Source organism: Suricata suricatta, chromosome 3 (assembly GCF_006229205.1).
Source record: "Suricata suricatta isolate VVHF042 chromosome 3, meerkat_22Aug2017_6uvM2_HiC, whole genome shotgun sequence".
Classification (NCBI taxonomy): domain Eukaryota; kingdom Metazoa; phylum Chordata; class Mammalia; order Carnivora; family Herpestidae; genus Suricata; species Suricata suricatta.
This window is the reverse complement of record NC_043702.1, coordinates 135811677-135827464: the sequence shown is the minus strand read 5'-3', so window position 1 is coordinate 135827464 and position 15788 is coordinate 135811677. Positions and strand designations below refer to the sequence as shown.

The 15788-nt window shown below is 36.3% G+C and overlaps 1 protein-coding gene across 1 annotated transcript in view; it reads left to right on the top strand.

Moving 5' to 3' along the window:
- TOR1AIP1 (torsin 1A interacting protein 1) overlaps positions 1-15788 on the top strand; it is a 37555-nt gene that overhangs the window by 21039 nt on the left and 728 nt on the right. The window contains exons 7-12 of the mRNA XM_029933367.1: positions 519-575; positions 3556-3597; positions 4129-4197; positions 12042-12086; positions 12455-12588; positions 13440-13467. Coding sequence (XP_029789227.1) covers positions 519-575; positions 3556-3597; positions 4129-4197; positions 12042-12086; positions 12455-12588; positions 13440-13467 — 375 coding nt within the window. The remainder of the gene's footprint in view (positions 1-518; positions 576-3555; positions 3598-4128; positions 4198-12041; positions 12087-12454; positions 12589-13439; positions 13468-15788) is intronic.

Below are 15788 nucleotides of genomic sequence, written 5' to 3'. Positions count from 1 at the left end.
ATGATACAATATATTACTTGTTCATAGGGAGGCAAATGGATATTAATGATTTCAAGAAGATCCATTAAACTTTCAAAATGTTCTCCAACTCAAAGGTTTCATTATCTCCCTTTCCTTATCCCATGTTCTACATCTTATATTTTTTTCTTTAGAAAGTCATTAGGGGAAAGAGATAATTACTTAGTTAATTTTTTAGATACATGACGCTTTAGAAACTTTAAAAAAATAGTGTTCCTGGGGTACGTGGGTGGCTCAGTCAGTTAAATGGTTCAGCGTCCTACTCTTGGGGACGCTTATGTGAGTGAGTTCAAGTCCCATTTTGGGCTCTGCACTGAGCATGAAGCCTACTTAAAAGATAAAATAAAAAATTAAATTTTGCTCTCAAGTGTTGAATTCCTTGGGGTTTTACTGAATATTTTTGTTCTTTTGATTACTTATTGTTCTCATAAAATATGCATTTAAAAAGTATAATATGCTTTATAGTGTACTTTAGTTCTTTTGTTTGTTTGTTCTTTTAGACCAAACCACGAGATTGTCAAGTCAATATCCAGAATCACTTTGGCAGTCATCACAAAGTAAGTGAAACCATGATTTAAACTCCTGAAAGTCTACCTATGTGTGGGGTCAAATGCTGTTTATTTGTTTGTTTGTTTCGAAGATCCTCATTTAATGTAAAGTGTTGGATAAGAGGTATAATGAATGCTAAAAAACCCTTCCTGCCTCTTGAATTTCCTTCATCTCCGTACTCAACCTTGATTTTGAATTTAGAAATAAACTACTTTCTGTGACTTGTTGAATGTCCATGTTTGCCATATAAATTTGTTGACTGTTCTTAGTGTAACTAATGAAGTTTAAGCCTTCTTACTTGAATAGATTCTAATAAGGATATAAAATTTTGGGGCACCTGGGTGGCTCAGTCGGTTGAGCAGCCGGCTTCAGCTCAGGTCACATCTCACATTTGTGGGTTCGAGCCCCGCGTCAGGCTCTGTGCAGACAGCTAGCTCAGAGCCTGGAGCCTGCTTCGGATCCTGTGTCTCCCTCTCTCTCTGCCCCTCCCCCTCTCATGCTCTGTCTCTGTATCAAAAATGAATAAAACATTTAAAAAAATTTTTTTAAAATAAAATAAAATTTTATATGCAGTATAGTTTGAGCTCTGTTGCAAAAGTTTGGAAGGATGAATAAACAAGTGATAAAGCAAAGTGTAGTAAAAGTTTAATGGGAAGCTAGGTGGTGGGTGTGTCAAGATCTTATAATGCTTGCAATTTTGAAAAATTTCACAATACATTGAAAAAATATAGCAAAGGAAAGGGTTGGAAAGTAATATAATAAAATGCTAATAACAGTGATTTATTCAGGATGGTGATAATGGGCATTTTTTTCCTTCTTTTCTTTATTTTGCAGATTATCTACAGTAGATATGTATTTTCTTAGGTTAAACAGAAATGATGCTGTTGTTTCTTTCCCATGTTTAAATCAAGTCCCAGAATTTGAGTTAATTATTAATCAACCTAAAATATCCTTGTATGTAAAATCTTCAGGGACTTCTTTTTTCCTTCCACATCACCTTTTTCAAAACATGAAACTGTTATTAAAGAAAAAGTCTTTGTAAATATAGTTTATTAATCACTGTATTTATATAATTTCACATATTTCACATTATATGTATTTAGCTTTTAGAAGGTTCTGAGATAAACAAAACAGATAAAACAAAGTCACTGAGACACAAAAATAAATCCTTTGTGGGGCACCTGAGGGGCTCAGTTGGTTGAGCATCCAACTTCAGCTTAGGTCATAAGCTCACGTTCGTGGGTTCAAGCCCCATGTTGGGCTCTGTGCTGACGGTTCAGAGCCTGGAGCCTACTTTGGATTGTGTGTCTCCCTTTCTTTCTGCCCCTCCCCTGTTCATATTCTGTCTTTCTCTGTCTCTCAACAAATAGAATAAATCATTTAAAAAAATTATTTGTGGAAAATTACTTGCTGAATCATCTTATAGGTTTGCCCTTTGTTATTCTAAATCTTTAATTTTTGGAAGCTCTTAAATGTATCTCTATATAAATTATGCTACATACATACAGTAGAATACAACTCAGTTATGAAAAATGAGTACTTTATGTACTAATGAATAGGTGATCGAGGTATATATCCTTGAATGTAAGGTGCTATTATTTTATGTATAACAGAAAAATCAGCCACCCTTGATTATAAGATACAGCCCTAAACCAGAGGTGCTTTTTTAAAAAGTACTCCTTGGGGCTCCTGGGTGGCTCAGTCAGTTAAGCCTCTGACTCTTGATCTCAGCTCAGGTCTTGATCTCAGTGTTGTGGGTTTAAGCCCCAGGTTTGTTTCCATACTGAGCATGAAGCCTACTTAAAAAAAATAAATAAAATGAAAGACATGGCAAAAAAAATATGTCTACCTTTTTTAATTTTGTTGGTATAGACTGAAAACAAATCTGAAAGAATATTCATATGTCTTATTCAACATGGTATTCCAGCATATAGTAGGCAGCTAATGGATATTTATGAATTTTTAAGTTACACATTTCTTGAATGTTCTGTATCTTGGGGTTCCTTGGAGGCTCAGTTGGTTAAGTGTCTGTCTTCAGCTCAGGTCATGATCTCATGGTCAATGAGTTTGAGCCCCACATCAGGCTCTGTGCTAACAGCTAGCTCAGAGCCTGGAGCCTGCTTTAGATTCTGTGTGTGTGTCTCTCTCTCTCTCTCTCTCTCTCTCTCTCTCTCTCTCTCTCTCTTTCTCTCTCTCTCTCTGCCCCTCCCCACCTCGTGCTCTATCTCTCTCTGAAAAATCAATAAACATTAAAAACTTCAGAATGTTATATTTCTTTTACAGTTAGCATATATATTTGTATTTAGAAAAAATTTGTGAAAAATTTACAATAATACTTCTATCATTGGGTAGAAGTAACTCATTTCTTCAGAGCAGATTTGAAAATTTACCTTGTTACAATTGTTTGAAATATCACTTCTAATTGTCCCATTGTACTGTTTTACAGTTGTCCTTAAATACCATTCCAAAACAAAAAGTAATATCTTTCACTTCATAACTACTTTGCAATATCTACAAAATTGCTTATATAGTACATACCATATATTTCAGTATATAGCAGTGTATATATGTATGTGTGTGTGTGTGTGTGTGTGTGTGTGTGTGTACACACACACACACATATATCGTGGGCAAATGATCAATTTCAGTTACCTCGTTTGGAAAATGGGAATAATGGTGTTGACCACATAAAGTATGAGAATTAGGTAAAATTATACTTGATATCTGATAAACATTCAGTACATGCTGCCATTATTTTGATGGTATTGATCCTATTGAATTATTATCCAATTTCTGAACACTCTGATGCTTAGAAAAGGGAAAAAATGAATATATTACATATGTTTGGGACTGATGAAAGAAAGGTTTGATTTTGGTGGTGATATTTTTGGTTTATAGTATCCATAGTACCCAAGTAAATTGTCTATGCAGTATTTTCACTGTTCTTATTTCCAAGTATTCCATAACCTTATCTGTTTTCTGTTTTAGGTCGAGACTTCATAACTCTTAATAGACAGCCTTCAGTGCTGAGTAAGTGCTTGGTTGTCTGTTCTTTTACCAGCCAAGCATTCTGACCTGGTCTTATTCTGCCAACAAGAAGTTTGAATGCAATTTTAAGTCATTTTACCCTCTTTGCCTTTTAATGCACCACACATTGGTATCAAATGTGTGTAATTAGTCTGTGATGTGGAAATGTGTTCAGGATTATTTTACCTCAAGTATCTTATTTCAAGAGTAAATGGTTAACTTTTTTCCTCTTAAATACAGTTAAATCAAGTTCACGTATTATTGAACTCAGTCATTCTCATAGACCAAAGAATTGATACTTAGTTTAGTCTGTTAGTTGATTGTATATTTATTTCCTATCTATTTTGGTATAAGAAGTGGTCATCCTTCACTGTTGTGATCCTTCAACTGCATCTTTTACTTTGAACCTATTGCTTTCATTGTTTCCTTCCCCAACTTTGTTTTACCTTTCTGAGAAACATCCCTTCTAATGGGAGTATGGTATACATTTTCATATTATGTGAAATGATATCTTGATATACGTATTTGCCTTAGGCTCGGGATATCAAAAAAAGCCTCAGGAATGGTTTGAACAAGCCACAAGAAAAAGGACTAGTGCACAAAGTAAGTTGCTAAATTTTTACCTGTTACTGAAGTAATTTCAAGTATATTTGCTGTTTTGCTTTATTACTCAGCCTACAAAAATATTTAGTTCTTCAGAGAGGCATGTAGATTGTGATTTCATTACTGAAGGACAGCTATGATTACCAGACATTTCCATCTGCTTGGGATGTCAGGAGATGGTCCAGGTGCAAAGTGTAAACAGTGGGGTGAGAAAACGAGTGGATCAAGTTGTCAGTTCTGTCGAGCAGCAGTCCAATCTGTACATGATGATGAGATTCTACACTTTTCACAGTACCTGGTTTTTGTATGTAGCAGACTTACTTTATGTAAATAATCACAGAAATTCTGTATACCTATTGTATTAAGTAATAAAAGATGAAATCTATAAATAGTATTTTTTTTAGGTTTAGGTTGGATTAAGTGTCACAGAATTTGAGAAATACCATATATAGATGTGATGAAATAATCATGCTTTGAATTCAGTGTCTTATAATTTCTATAGCAGTTTCCACATTAAACCTTGACCATGTAAAAAGAAAAATTAAGTGACCCTTAACCTTTATCCCTTCTTTATTCATCTGACCACAATCTCAAAGTCATTAGGTATTATGGGGCGCATGCGTGGCTCGGTCAGTTAAGCATCCAACTTCAGCTCAGGTCATGATCTCATGGTCCATGAGTTCCAGCCCCGCATCGGGCTCTGTGCTGACAGCTTGGAGCCTGGAGCCTGCTTCAGATTCTGTGTCTCCCTCTCTCTCTGCCATCTCCTCTGCTCGCTCTCTGTCTCTCTCTCTCTCTCGGAAATAAACATTAAAAAAAAATCTCCTTCTCTTGCTCAAAAACTGACTAGCTGTAATTGACAGGATTAGTTTGTGTAAACAAGCCTCTGTGGCTTTGCTTTATCATCAGTAAAGTAGTGATGGTCATAATTCATCGTTTTCCAACCGTTAAAGTTTTACCCCACATGTGAGTTCAGTATAAAACTACGAAAACTTTCTGTCCTTGCCTTAGTGTTGGCTGTCATTCCTTATTGTTGTATGTACCTGCTGTTAGGAAACTATTTCTTCTTACAATTTGCTCTTCCTGACCTGTTATAGTTAGGAAAGCAAATATTATTTAGCCTACTAGGATTCTGTTTGGAACCAGTTTCAAAATTAAAACTTACTTTGAAGATCCAAGAAACATACTAAGCAAATACTAAGTAAAAATGGGTGAGTTTAGGTATATTTTCTCTGAAAAGCTCAAACAGTTCTTATTTTATTTCTTAGTTCTTAATTATACATTCTGGGTAATTAATAGTAGATATATGTCTTCCAGGAAAGTGTAGTACACTTTGTTACCAGAATTTTTGTATCATTTTTATTTCCTCTAAGAAGACACTGTGCAAATTCAATGGAGAAGGGAAAATAATTATACTGAAGATCTGATTGGAATGTAGAGAAATAGGGCTTTTTAGTTGCTAGATTGATAGGTCAGTCTCAGTCTTTATCTTTTTGCATCCCTGCTTTGTCTTAGTGTATTCGTTATGGCTTAACTATCTGCATAGCGATTGGTAGCCTTCTACCGTGTATACAGGGCTTCGAGAGTTATGTAGAAATTATATACCAGAAGTTTGCACACTCAGGTGCAGATAACAATCTTTTAGACCTTTAGCTACATGAGGACTTTAAGATAACAGTGAACATGAAGAAAATATCTTCAGTAAAAGTAGAGGCCTTCAGTGACTGTCATATGGACTTACAGATTCCTCTTCAATCCAAGATCATTTAAAATATTTTTTGCTTACCATTCTGAATTTCATTGTTTCATTAAGTTTACATTTCCATCTTCTTTAGGGAGAAAAAGATTAATTTTTAGAATTAGGGGTTTAAGAACCTGGGGCTCTTACATCCTATTGTCAACCCATAATAGCACAGTTCCTTACGTAGACAGGTCCCAGTTTGGGTTTCTGCCTGTTTTCTAATCTTTGGGGGAAGTTAGAATCACGGTCTTTATTTTTCCTGTTTTCCAGGTGATAAGACAGTGAGCATAGGGAACAGTATCTAGGGAGAGGTCAGACCTCTGAGTCTGAGCAGAGGAGCGCCTGGGTAGCACAGTTGGTTAAGCGGCTGACTTCAGGTCATGATCTCACCACTTGTGAGTTCAAGCCCTGCATGGGATCTGTACTGGCAGCTCAGAGCCTGGAGCTGCTTCAGATTCTGTGTTTCCTTCTCTCTGCCCCTCACCCGCTCACATTCTGTCTCTTTCTCAAAAATAAACAAACATGAAAAAATAAAAAAATAAATAAATAAAATTAAAGTAGTGCAGTGATACAAAGGAGAGTTTGGAGTTAGAGCTTCAGTTCCAGTTCTTCCACTAACTAATTGAGTGATCTTGGTAAAGCCACTTAACCTTTGTGAACCTCAATTTTCTTACATTTAAGGTGGGGACAATAGTGCCTATGACTGAGTTGTTCTGTATGTGAGCACAACTTTTACGTCTGAATACCAAATGAATAATTAATCCTTGTTTATTGTTTACAACATATTGTGTAATGATCAATAATAACAACTATGAAAGATTCATGTCCTTTGCACTTGACTTTTATAGTAGTGATTATTACCATACTTTTCAGACTGGAAAATCTTGAGCTTTATCTTTTAAAAAGATGTGTGTGTGTACGTGTGTGTGTGGTGTTAGTTTTTTTTTTTTTTTAGGAATTTATTAGGATATTTGTAATAAGACGAGGGAGAGAGATTACCTCTTAGAGAATGCTCTCTGCCTGAACAGTATATACCCTGATAAGTTGGTTTATGTTCTTTGAACTTTACGTATACTGCATATGTTATATAGTAACTCTTATTTAGCTATTCTTCATCAAAATCATCATAAAAGAGCACTTAACAGAATTTTCTTATATTGGGGCGCCTGGGTGGCTCAGTTGGTTAAGCGTCCAGCTTCGGCTCAGGTCACAATCCCACAGCTCGTGGGTTCAAGCCCCATGTTGGGCTCTGTGCTGACAGCTAGCTCAGAGCCTGAAGCCTGCTTCGGATTCTGTATCTCCCGCTCTCTCTGACCCTCCTCTGCTCGCACTGTCTCTGTCTCTCAAAAATAAATAAAAACCATAAAAAAAAAGAATTTTCTTATATTATCTCTTTTGATTTTTGCAACCATGGAGTAAGATATTCAAGAGAAACATTTTCTTGATGTATTTTTTTTCTAAGACAATTACATTATGTTTCACATGCTGTTTCACTGTTGGTTCCTCTACTTGGTGTCCTCATAGAGTAACCTTTTAAAACATTTTATTAAGGTATAATTGGCATACATTTAACATATTGCAAGCTTGATATGCTTGGAGATCAGTGTCCATCTGCAAAACCATAACCACAGTCTAGGCCATTCGCGAATCTGTCACCTCCAAAGTTTCCTCCCACCCTCTTTATTTATTACTATGTGTGTGTACAATAAGAGCACTTAACATAAGATCTTCCCTCTTAGCAAATTATTTTTTAAGTTTTTTAAACATTTCTTTATTTTTGAGAGACAGAGAGAGACAGATCATGAGTAGGGGAAGGGCAGAGAGAGAGGGAGACAGAATCGGAAGCAGACTCCAGTCTCTGAGCTGTCAGCACAGAGCCCGATGTGGGGTTCAGATTCACAGACTGCGAGATTATGACCTGAGCCGAAGTCAGTACTTAACTAACTGAGTTATTTTTCAAATGCTATGATTGTTTTCATTTTTCCTTATTTATTTAATTTTAATGTTTATTTTTGAGAGAGAGAGAGAGAGAGAAAACGAGCAGGGGAGGGGCAGAGAGAGAGAGGGAGACACAGAATCTGAAACAGGCTCCAGGCTCTGAGCTGTCAGCACAGGGCCTGATGTGGGGCTCGAACCCACAAACTGTGAGATCACGACCTGAGCCAAAGGCAGACACTCAACCGACTGAGCCACCCAGGCGACCCCGCCTTAGCAAATTTTTAAACATATGATACAGTATTGTTAACAATAGGTACTATGCTTTACAATAGATTGCTAGGACTTAGGCATCTTGTATACCTGAAACGTTGTACCTTTAACTAAAATCTCATTTTCCCTTCCCCCTCCCACCATTCTGCTCTCCGCTTCTGTGAATTCTACTATTTTAGATTCCTCACAAAATGAATTGTCAGAACCTACAGCTCTATTGTTTTATATGATGCAAAACACTGTAGATTCTATACATATTATTAACATGAGACATTAAAATGAAAATCTAATGCAAAAAGGCAATTTGTATTTATTTACAGGTATAACAATTCATGAGTTCATGATGAAGCAGCAGCAGTATGGTTGTTTCATGGTAGCCTAGTGTAGTGGATACAATTGCCTCAGAGTAGCCTAACCTATACACTAATAAATGAATCACAAAAACTTCGTGGCATACACTATTACAGTCATATTCATAACACAGTATTTGGAAACTTAATGTTACTTAAAAAAAAAAACAAAAGAAAACATTTACCTGTGATGATAGGCTGACAGGCAGTTTCTCCAGTTCCTTAGAGATAGAAGTATATGGTATCATAAATCTTTGAAAGCAAACTTATAAAACAGTAAGAAAACTAACCTTACTATTTTATATAAAATATCACTCCTCTTATGCCTGGGTAAGGATAGACTATCCTCTTCCATACAGGTCTTGCACACAATGTTCTACACAGTGAATACTTAGGAGAAGAGATCAGTTCATTAACTGTGCTGCGTGAGTGGGAATGCATCATCATAAAGATCTTCAACCTCGTCATTTTTGTGTTGAGTAGGCTGAGGAGGAAGGGTTGGTCTTGCTGTCTTATGGGTGGCAGAGGCCAAAAGGGTGGAGTAAATGGAACGGGAGGCAGGAGAGGCAGGCGTGCTCCAAAATCTGAAATTCTCTCTTACTTTTTTGCCTTCTCCTTTCTCTAAATGTGTGTCTGTATGGTACCAATCTTTCTTCCACCATTTCCTTTAGTTTCAGTACCTCTATCGTAAACGGGTCCTTGTCATTAAAGTAGTCGAAAGCAGTCTTGAATAATTGGCCAGATCATCTAGTGTCGATTTGTTTTCTGGCACTGCTTCTTCTATGTCTCCTTCCTGATCGACTGGCATCAGTTAGGAAGCACTCATCTCCATCAAGTCGTCTTCTGTTAATTCCTCTGGTGTGTTTGTTTGCTCTTGAACTTCTTTTCTGAGATCCATACCTTTTTTTAAATTCCAGTATAATTACCATACAGTCTAGTTATATTAGTTTCAAGCGTGCAGTATAGCATGACTCAGCACTTACAACTCCTCACAGCAGGTGCACTCCTTAATCCCCTTCATCTACTTCACTCACCCCACCCACCTCCCCCTCTGGTAACCATGAGTTTGTTCTCAGTCGTTAAGAGTGTGTTTTCGGGGGGGCACCTGGCTCAGTTGGTTAAGCTGTGGACTTTTGATTTCAGATCAGGTCGTGATCTCACAGTTCATGAGATCAAGTCCCACATAGGGCTCCACACTGACTGTGTGCTGAGCCTACTTCTGGATTCCTCTCTCCCTCTCTTGCTGTCCCTTTCCAGCTCACAGTTACTCTCTCTCAGAATAAATAAATAAACTTTAAAAAATTACAAAAAGAACAAAAACAAAAAAGAATCTATTTTTTTTGTTTGGCTCTTTTTTTCTTTGCTTTCTTTGTTAAATTCCACATATGAGTGAAGTTATGTGGTACTTATCTTTCTCTGACGGACTTATTTATTTCACTTAGCATTACACGCTCTAGATCCATCCATGGTGTTGAAAATGGCGTGATTTTTTTCTTTTCTACGCACACATCCATATGTATATGTATATATGTATTCCACTTTTTTTATATACCACGTCTTTATCCATTCATCTATCGATGTATGCTTAGGCTTCTTCTGTAATTTGGCTACTGTACATAATACTGCAATAAATATAGGGTGCATGTGTCTTTTCAAATTAGTGTTTTCATATTCTTTGGGTAAATAACGAGTAGCAGAATTACTGGATCATATGGTAGCTCTATTTTTAATTTTTGGAGGAACCTCCCTACTGTTTTCCACAGTGACTATACCAGTTTGCATTCCTACCAACAGTACAATGAGAGTTCTTTTTTCTTCACATCCATGCCAATATTTGTTTCTTGTGGGGTTTTTTTGGTTTTTTTTTTTTTTTAGTTTATTTTGAGAGAGAAGGTACTTGCATGTGGGGGAGAGGCAAAGAGAGAGGGAGACACAGAAGCCAAAGCAGGCTTCAGGCTTGGAGCTGTCAGCACAGGGCCCAACACGGGGCTTGAACTCATGAACTGTGAGGTCATGGTCTGAGCCAAAATTGGACACTTAACTAACTGAGCCACCCAGGCGCCCCTAGACATTACAAGAATATTAATTCTCAATCCATGAACGTGGGGTATCTTTCCATCTCTTTGTATCAGCTTTAATTCTTTTATTCATATTTTGTAGTTTTCAGTGTACAAGTCTTTCACCTCCTTTGCTAAGTTAATTCCTAAGTGCTCTTTTTGATATTATTGTAAATGGGATTATTTAAAAAAAATTTTTAAGTTTAAGATGTTCTCTGAGTTACATAAATATTACATTTGTTAGATAACTATGTATAAAGTTGTATAAGTATATATATTGTAGTTATATGTTATAGTTATGTGTTACATAAAATATCTCATTTGATTCTTAGTAATATATATTATGGTATTATACCTCTTTAATGATTTTAGGGAAAGAACTTAGTGATTCAGTATTATAGTTTTATATTATTATGGTTAATGTACTATTATGTTATAATATTATATACTATCTCATTTGATCTTTGTAACCATAGAGTAAGGTATTCAAGGTAAACATCACTTGATGGAATTTATTTGTTTGTTTTAGTAATACAGTTGGTGACCTAAATTACAAGTTTCTAAATGATGTAATTTCCTAGGCTTAACTAGTAATTGTGAAACAATATGCCTTAAGGTTGATGTCACTTTGTTTCATTTGAGGCTTTTTGTCATGTGAGCAAATATAAGGCTGTTTCTATATAAGTGCTAATTTTATACCTCTAGTTTAGTCCAGTGTTTCTTAAATGAAAGCTCTTGGTAAATACCTGGAAGGTCATATATATATATATATGTTATAAAATCCCAGGCAAGTGTAGATGGCAGTATTCGTAAATGTAGGTCATATGAATTAGTAACTCTCTACCTTCTGAACTTTGTCCTTTCATTTCCTCTCTCTCTCTCATGTTTAAATCTGTGGTCATGCCAAGAAGGGCTGATGGAAAAAGGAAAATTTTAGGATAGTTTTTGTTTGCTAAAATAATGATAGAAGTAGAGAGGGGCGCCTGGGTGGCTTATTCGGTTAAGCCTTCAACTTCGGCTCAGGTCTTGATCTCACGTTCATGAGTTCAGGCCCCATGCTGGGCTCTGTGCTGACAGCTAGCTCAGAGCCTGGAACCTGCTTCAGATTCTGTATCTCCCGGTCTCTCTGCCCCTCCCCCTCTCATGCTCTGTCTCTCTCTGTCTCAAAAATAAATAAAACATTAAAAAAAATTTTTTTAAATAATGATAGTAGAGATTTGATGGAGTCATGAGAAAATTATTTTTGGAACCGGTTTAACCACAAACCTACATAAAACAAAATTATCTATTAATAGAAATGGTAAAAAATTTGTACTATAATTTCAAAAAGTATTACTGATATTTGAAATGATCAGAAGTACCAGAGTAAATATTTGAATCATGTTGAGGTAGAAAGTAGGGTTAAGATTGAGTTTTACCTTAAAACCCCTTATCCAGGTAGCTTCAATAATCCATAATCCATATTTTGTCCTTTTCCCCCTCTTACAGCATCATCACCAGGCAGGAGTTCAATATATGGCAGTTTTTCAGATGGTATAACATGTTTTCTTTTCTTGTAGTTGTACTTATTTTCTTTGTTCTACTAACTTTCTGCTATAAGTTTCACCACTTCCATTAAATAATTTGGGTCAAATACTTTAAAGCGCTCTCACAAAACAAATGTATTAAAAGTATGCTTTATTCGAGACCATGGCATGCTGTGAATAATTATGAAAGAAATAACTTTTGAGTCTCAAGAAGCTGTCATTCTAATGGGCACTTAGATCTTCCACTTTTTCCTCTTATTTCTGGCTGATTTCTGCCTCATATTCTCTTGGTGGAATTTGTATTTTCTTTCTCTGTTGGAAATACTTATATTATGAACCATAAATTGATACGTCTTTTTTTACTTCTATCATTAGATGACAGCATTCAGAAATCAGAGCTTGGAAACCAGTTTCCATCAACTTCCAGCGAACGTAAGTTTGTCTGTTCAGTTTTTATAAGCAAGCTTTTAAAATTGGTCCTTCATAATTGTTTTAATTTATTTTGGACAGCAAACAATGCTATTTGAATAATTGTATTTTAAACACTTAAAAGGAAAAAGTATTTTACTAGCAGTGAAATTCTTTGAGGACAAACTGTATGAAACAACTTCTGGTTTTTCTCTCAATATATAATTGAGACCAAGAGGAAAAGTCAATAAGCAGAACCACTAACAATAACCAAGTGAGCCTTGCTGAGTCAAAAGAAAGATGGCACATAGCATGACATATAGGATTACCATGGGTTAAAAAATTTTTTTTAATGTTTTATTTATTTTTGAGAGAGAGAGAGAAAAAGAGACAGTGTGAGCAGGAGAGAGTCAGAGACAGAAGAAGACACAGAATCCAAAGACAGGCTCCAGGCTCTGAGCTAGCTGTCAGCACAGAGCCTGACAAGGGGCTCGAACCCACGAACTGCGAGATCATGACCTGAGCCGGTCATAAGCTTAACCGACTGAGCCACCCAGGCACCCCTGCCATGGGTTTTAGAGTCCACAGACTGGACCACTTGGGCCTTCTGTGTAGCCTTGGGGCAAGTTTCTCTAATTCTCTAAGCCTATTTATGATCCTGAGTAAGTACTCAGAAAAAAACTTCACAGTGGCTCTCAGACTTTGGTCTTAGCAAAGTCTACTAGCAAGATTAATAAGAAGCTTAAAAAACATTATGTATCTGTATATATATGTATGTGTGTTATATCTACCCAATTTACCTAGAAATTAAAATTGAAAACAAATTTTTAAATACCTATTTATTTTTAAATAATTTAGTAAGAATAGTAACCAATTGCTTGTGTTTTCTAATCTCTTTAATGCCTGGCTTAATAAAATAGAGCTGGATTCTCATATCTCCTTCTTCATTCAGTCTGTTACAATATGTTGTTCTGGTTGCAGTATATGCCACATTCCAGCTTTATACTGATAATACAGATTTTTAATAGTCTTCAGATAATTGTGGATATTCTGATACTGTCCAAAACTCAACAAGGAACTTGAAATGTGAAATCTGAAACCATATTAATGAACTTTTTATGTTGTTACTTTAAAATTCATTGGTCTTTCTTATACTTTGAATGGAATATCATGTACCATCATTCGGAAACTATTGGTTCACTAAGTTACGTAGATCTTCCAAATGTTGTCACATTTGTAATACACTATAAAAAGGTAACATTTGTTAATATCGCCACCAATCTCAAGACAAAAAGTTCTTAAGTTCCCTGGAGCTGTCAGGCTTATAGTGGCAGGTACAGTATTTTTACAATCCTTATTTTCACTTTAAGCCATGAATTCTATAATTGGCAACAAATATTGTCAGCTGTTTTTCTGGAAGCAACAGACTCACGTTCATCTTCAGGAAAATGTCTGGGGTGCCCGGCGGCTCAATAAGTTAAGCGTCTGGCTTCCGGCCTCAGCTTAGGTCATGATCTCACGGTTGGTGGGTTCGAGCCCTGCGTCAGGCTCTGTGCTGGCAGCTAGCTCAGAGCCTGGAGCCTGCTCTGGATTCTGTCTCCCTCTCTCTCTGACCCTCCCCTGCTCATGCTGTCTCTCTCTGTCTCTCAAAAAGGAAAGAAAATGCCAAATACTCGCGTCTGACTAACCATACTCTGTCACTTGTTCTTAAAAGTAATGGTTCAGCTCAGCTCAGTTGCACAAAGTAGTTTTCCTTGAGGCAGCTGCTGTGCCGTGCAAGGGAGCAGAAGGACTGTAGGTCTACTCCCCAGTTCCTCACGTAGAATATAAAGATTTGTACTCAAGAGTTGAGTATTAATTAAATGAAAAATTTTGCTTTATGGAGCAGTGTCACTGATAACTTTAAGTGAATGGGCGCGAATCCAAAAACTGTACTAGCACTACCCTGATTCATGCTAAGACTTCGGTTGTTTTTCCCACCATGGCTCTCTTTGCACCATCATTGCAAATGTCCACATGGTGGGAAATGTCAGATAACATCTTAATGTTGTGAGAAAAGCCTTAACCTCAAGGACCCCCTGGGAATGATCTCACAGTATCCACCAATCACACTTTGAGAACTATTGCTCTAAAGCGTCCATAGTATAAATAAATAGGACGTATAAAAGTATTTTTTATTGTTATCCTATTAAATGAAGTGGAATATGACAAAGTCCTTTATAAACTGGAAAGCACTAGATAAATGTAAATTGATATTATTATTGCCAATAATAATTAGGGATGAGTTACAAACTCAATTTAGAAGAATTTTTTTTAATGTTTGTTTATTTTTGAGAGAGACAGACAGAGCAGGAGCTGGGCAGAGAATGAGGGAGACACAGAATCTGAAGCAGGCTCCAGGCTCTGAACTGTCAGTGCAGAACTTGACACGTGGCCTCGAACTCTTGAACCATGAGATCATGATCTGAGCCCCAAAGTCAGATGCTTAACCAACTGAGCCACCCACGCCACCCCATGAGTTGCAAACTCAATTTTACTGGTGTTAACTTGCATTCCACAAAAAATAGGTGTCTGCAATTAAAGGGACAGCTAGCTATTATAACATATGGAAAACATTCACTTAACGGTGCATCTTCAGAAACATTCCAGCGTGGATGATCAGCTATATGAATTCTGAGTGTCTAAATTGAAAAATATATTTTGTATTTTAGTATTGTTTATCTCTCAAATATTTATAGTAGTAATAGTTTTGCTTTATAAATTATATTATTTCTGACTTATGCCATTTCCTACATTAAAATTTTTTTTACTTTAAGACTTTTTATTGTTTTGACATTGAAGAGACATATGCAGGGGCACCTGCTTGGCTCAGTCAGTTGAGCTTCCAACTTTGGCTCAGATCATTATCTCGTGGTTCATGGGTTTGAGCCCTGTGTCAAGCTCTGTGCTGACAGCTCAGAGCCTGAAGCCTGTCTTCGGATTCTGTGTCTCCCTCTGTCTCTGACCCTCCCCTGCTCGTGCTGTCTCTCTCTGTCTCTCAAAAATAAATAAAAGACATAAAAAAAATTTGAAGAGACACATGCATCTTATACCCATAACTTTAAACCTATGGGTGTGAGATTTTCTTAAATACATGTGATAAAAATTTCGTTAAGAAAATAAATTACCAGCTTGTTCTTTAAAGTCCTTTCTCTTTTATCTACTTTTTATGGAAATTAATATTGGTCTTAAAAGTTATTTGTCCTTGTATCTAAGAAAATGATCATTGTCATTTCTTTTTTTTTTTTTTTTTTTTTTTTTT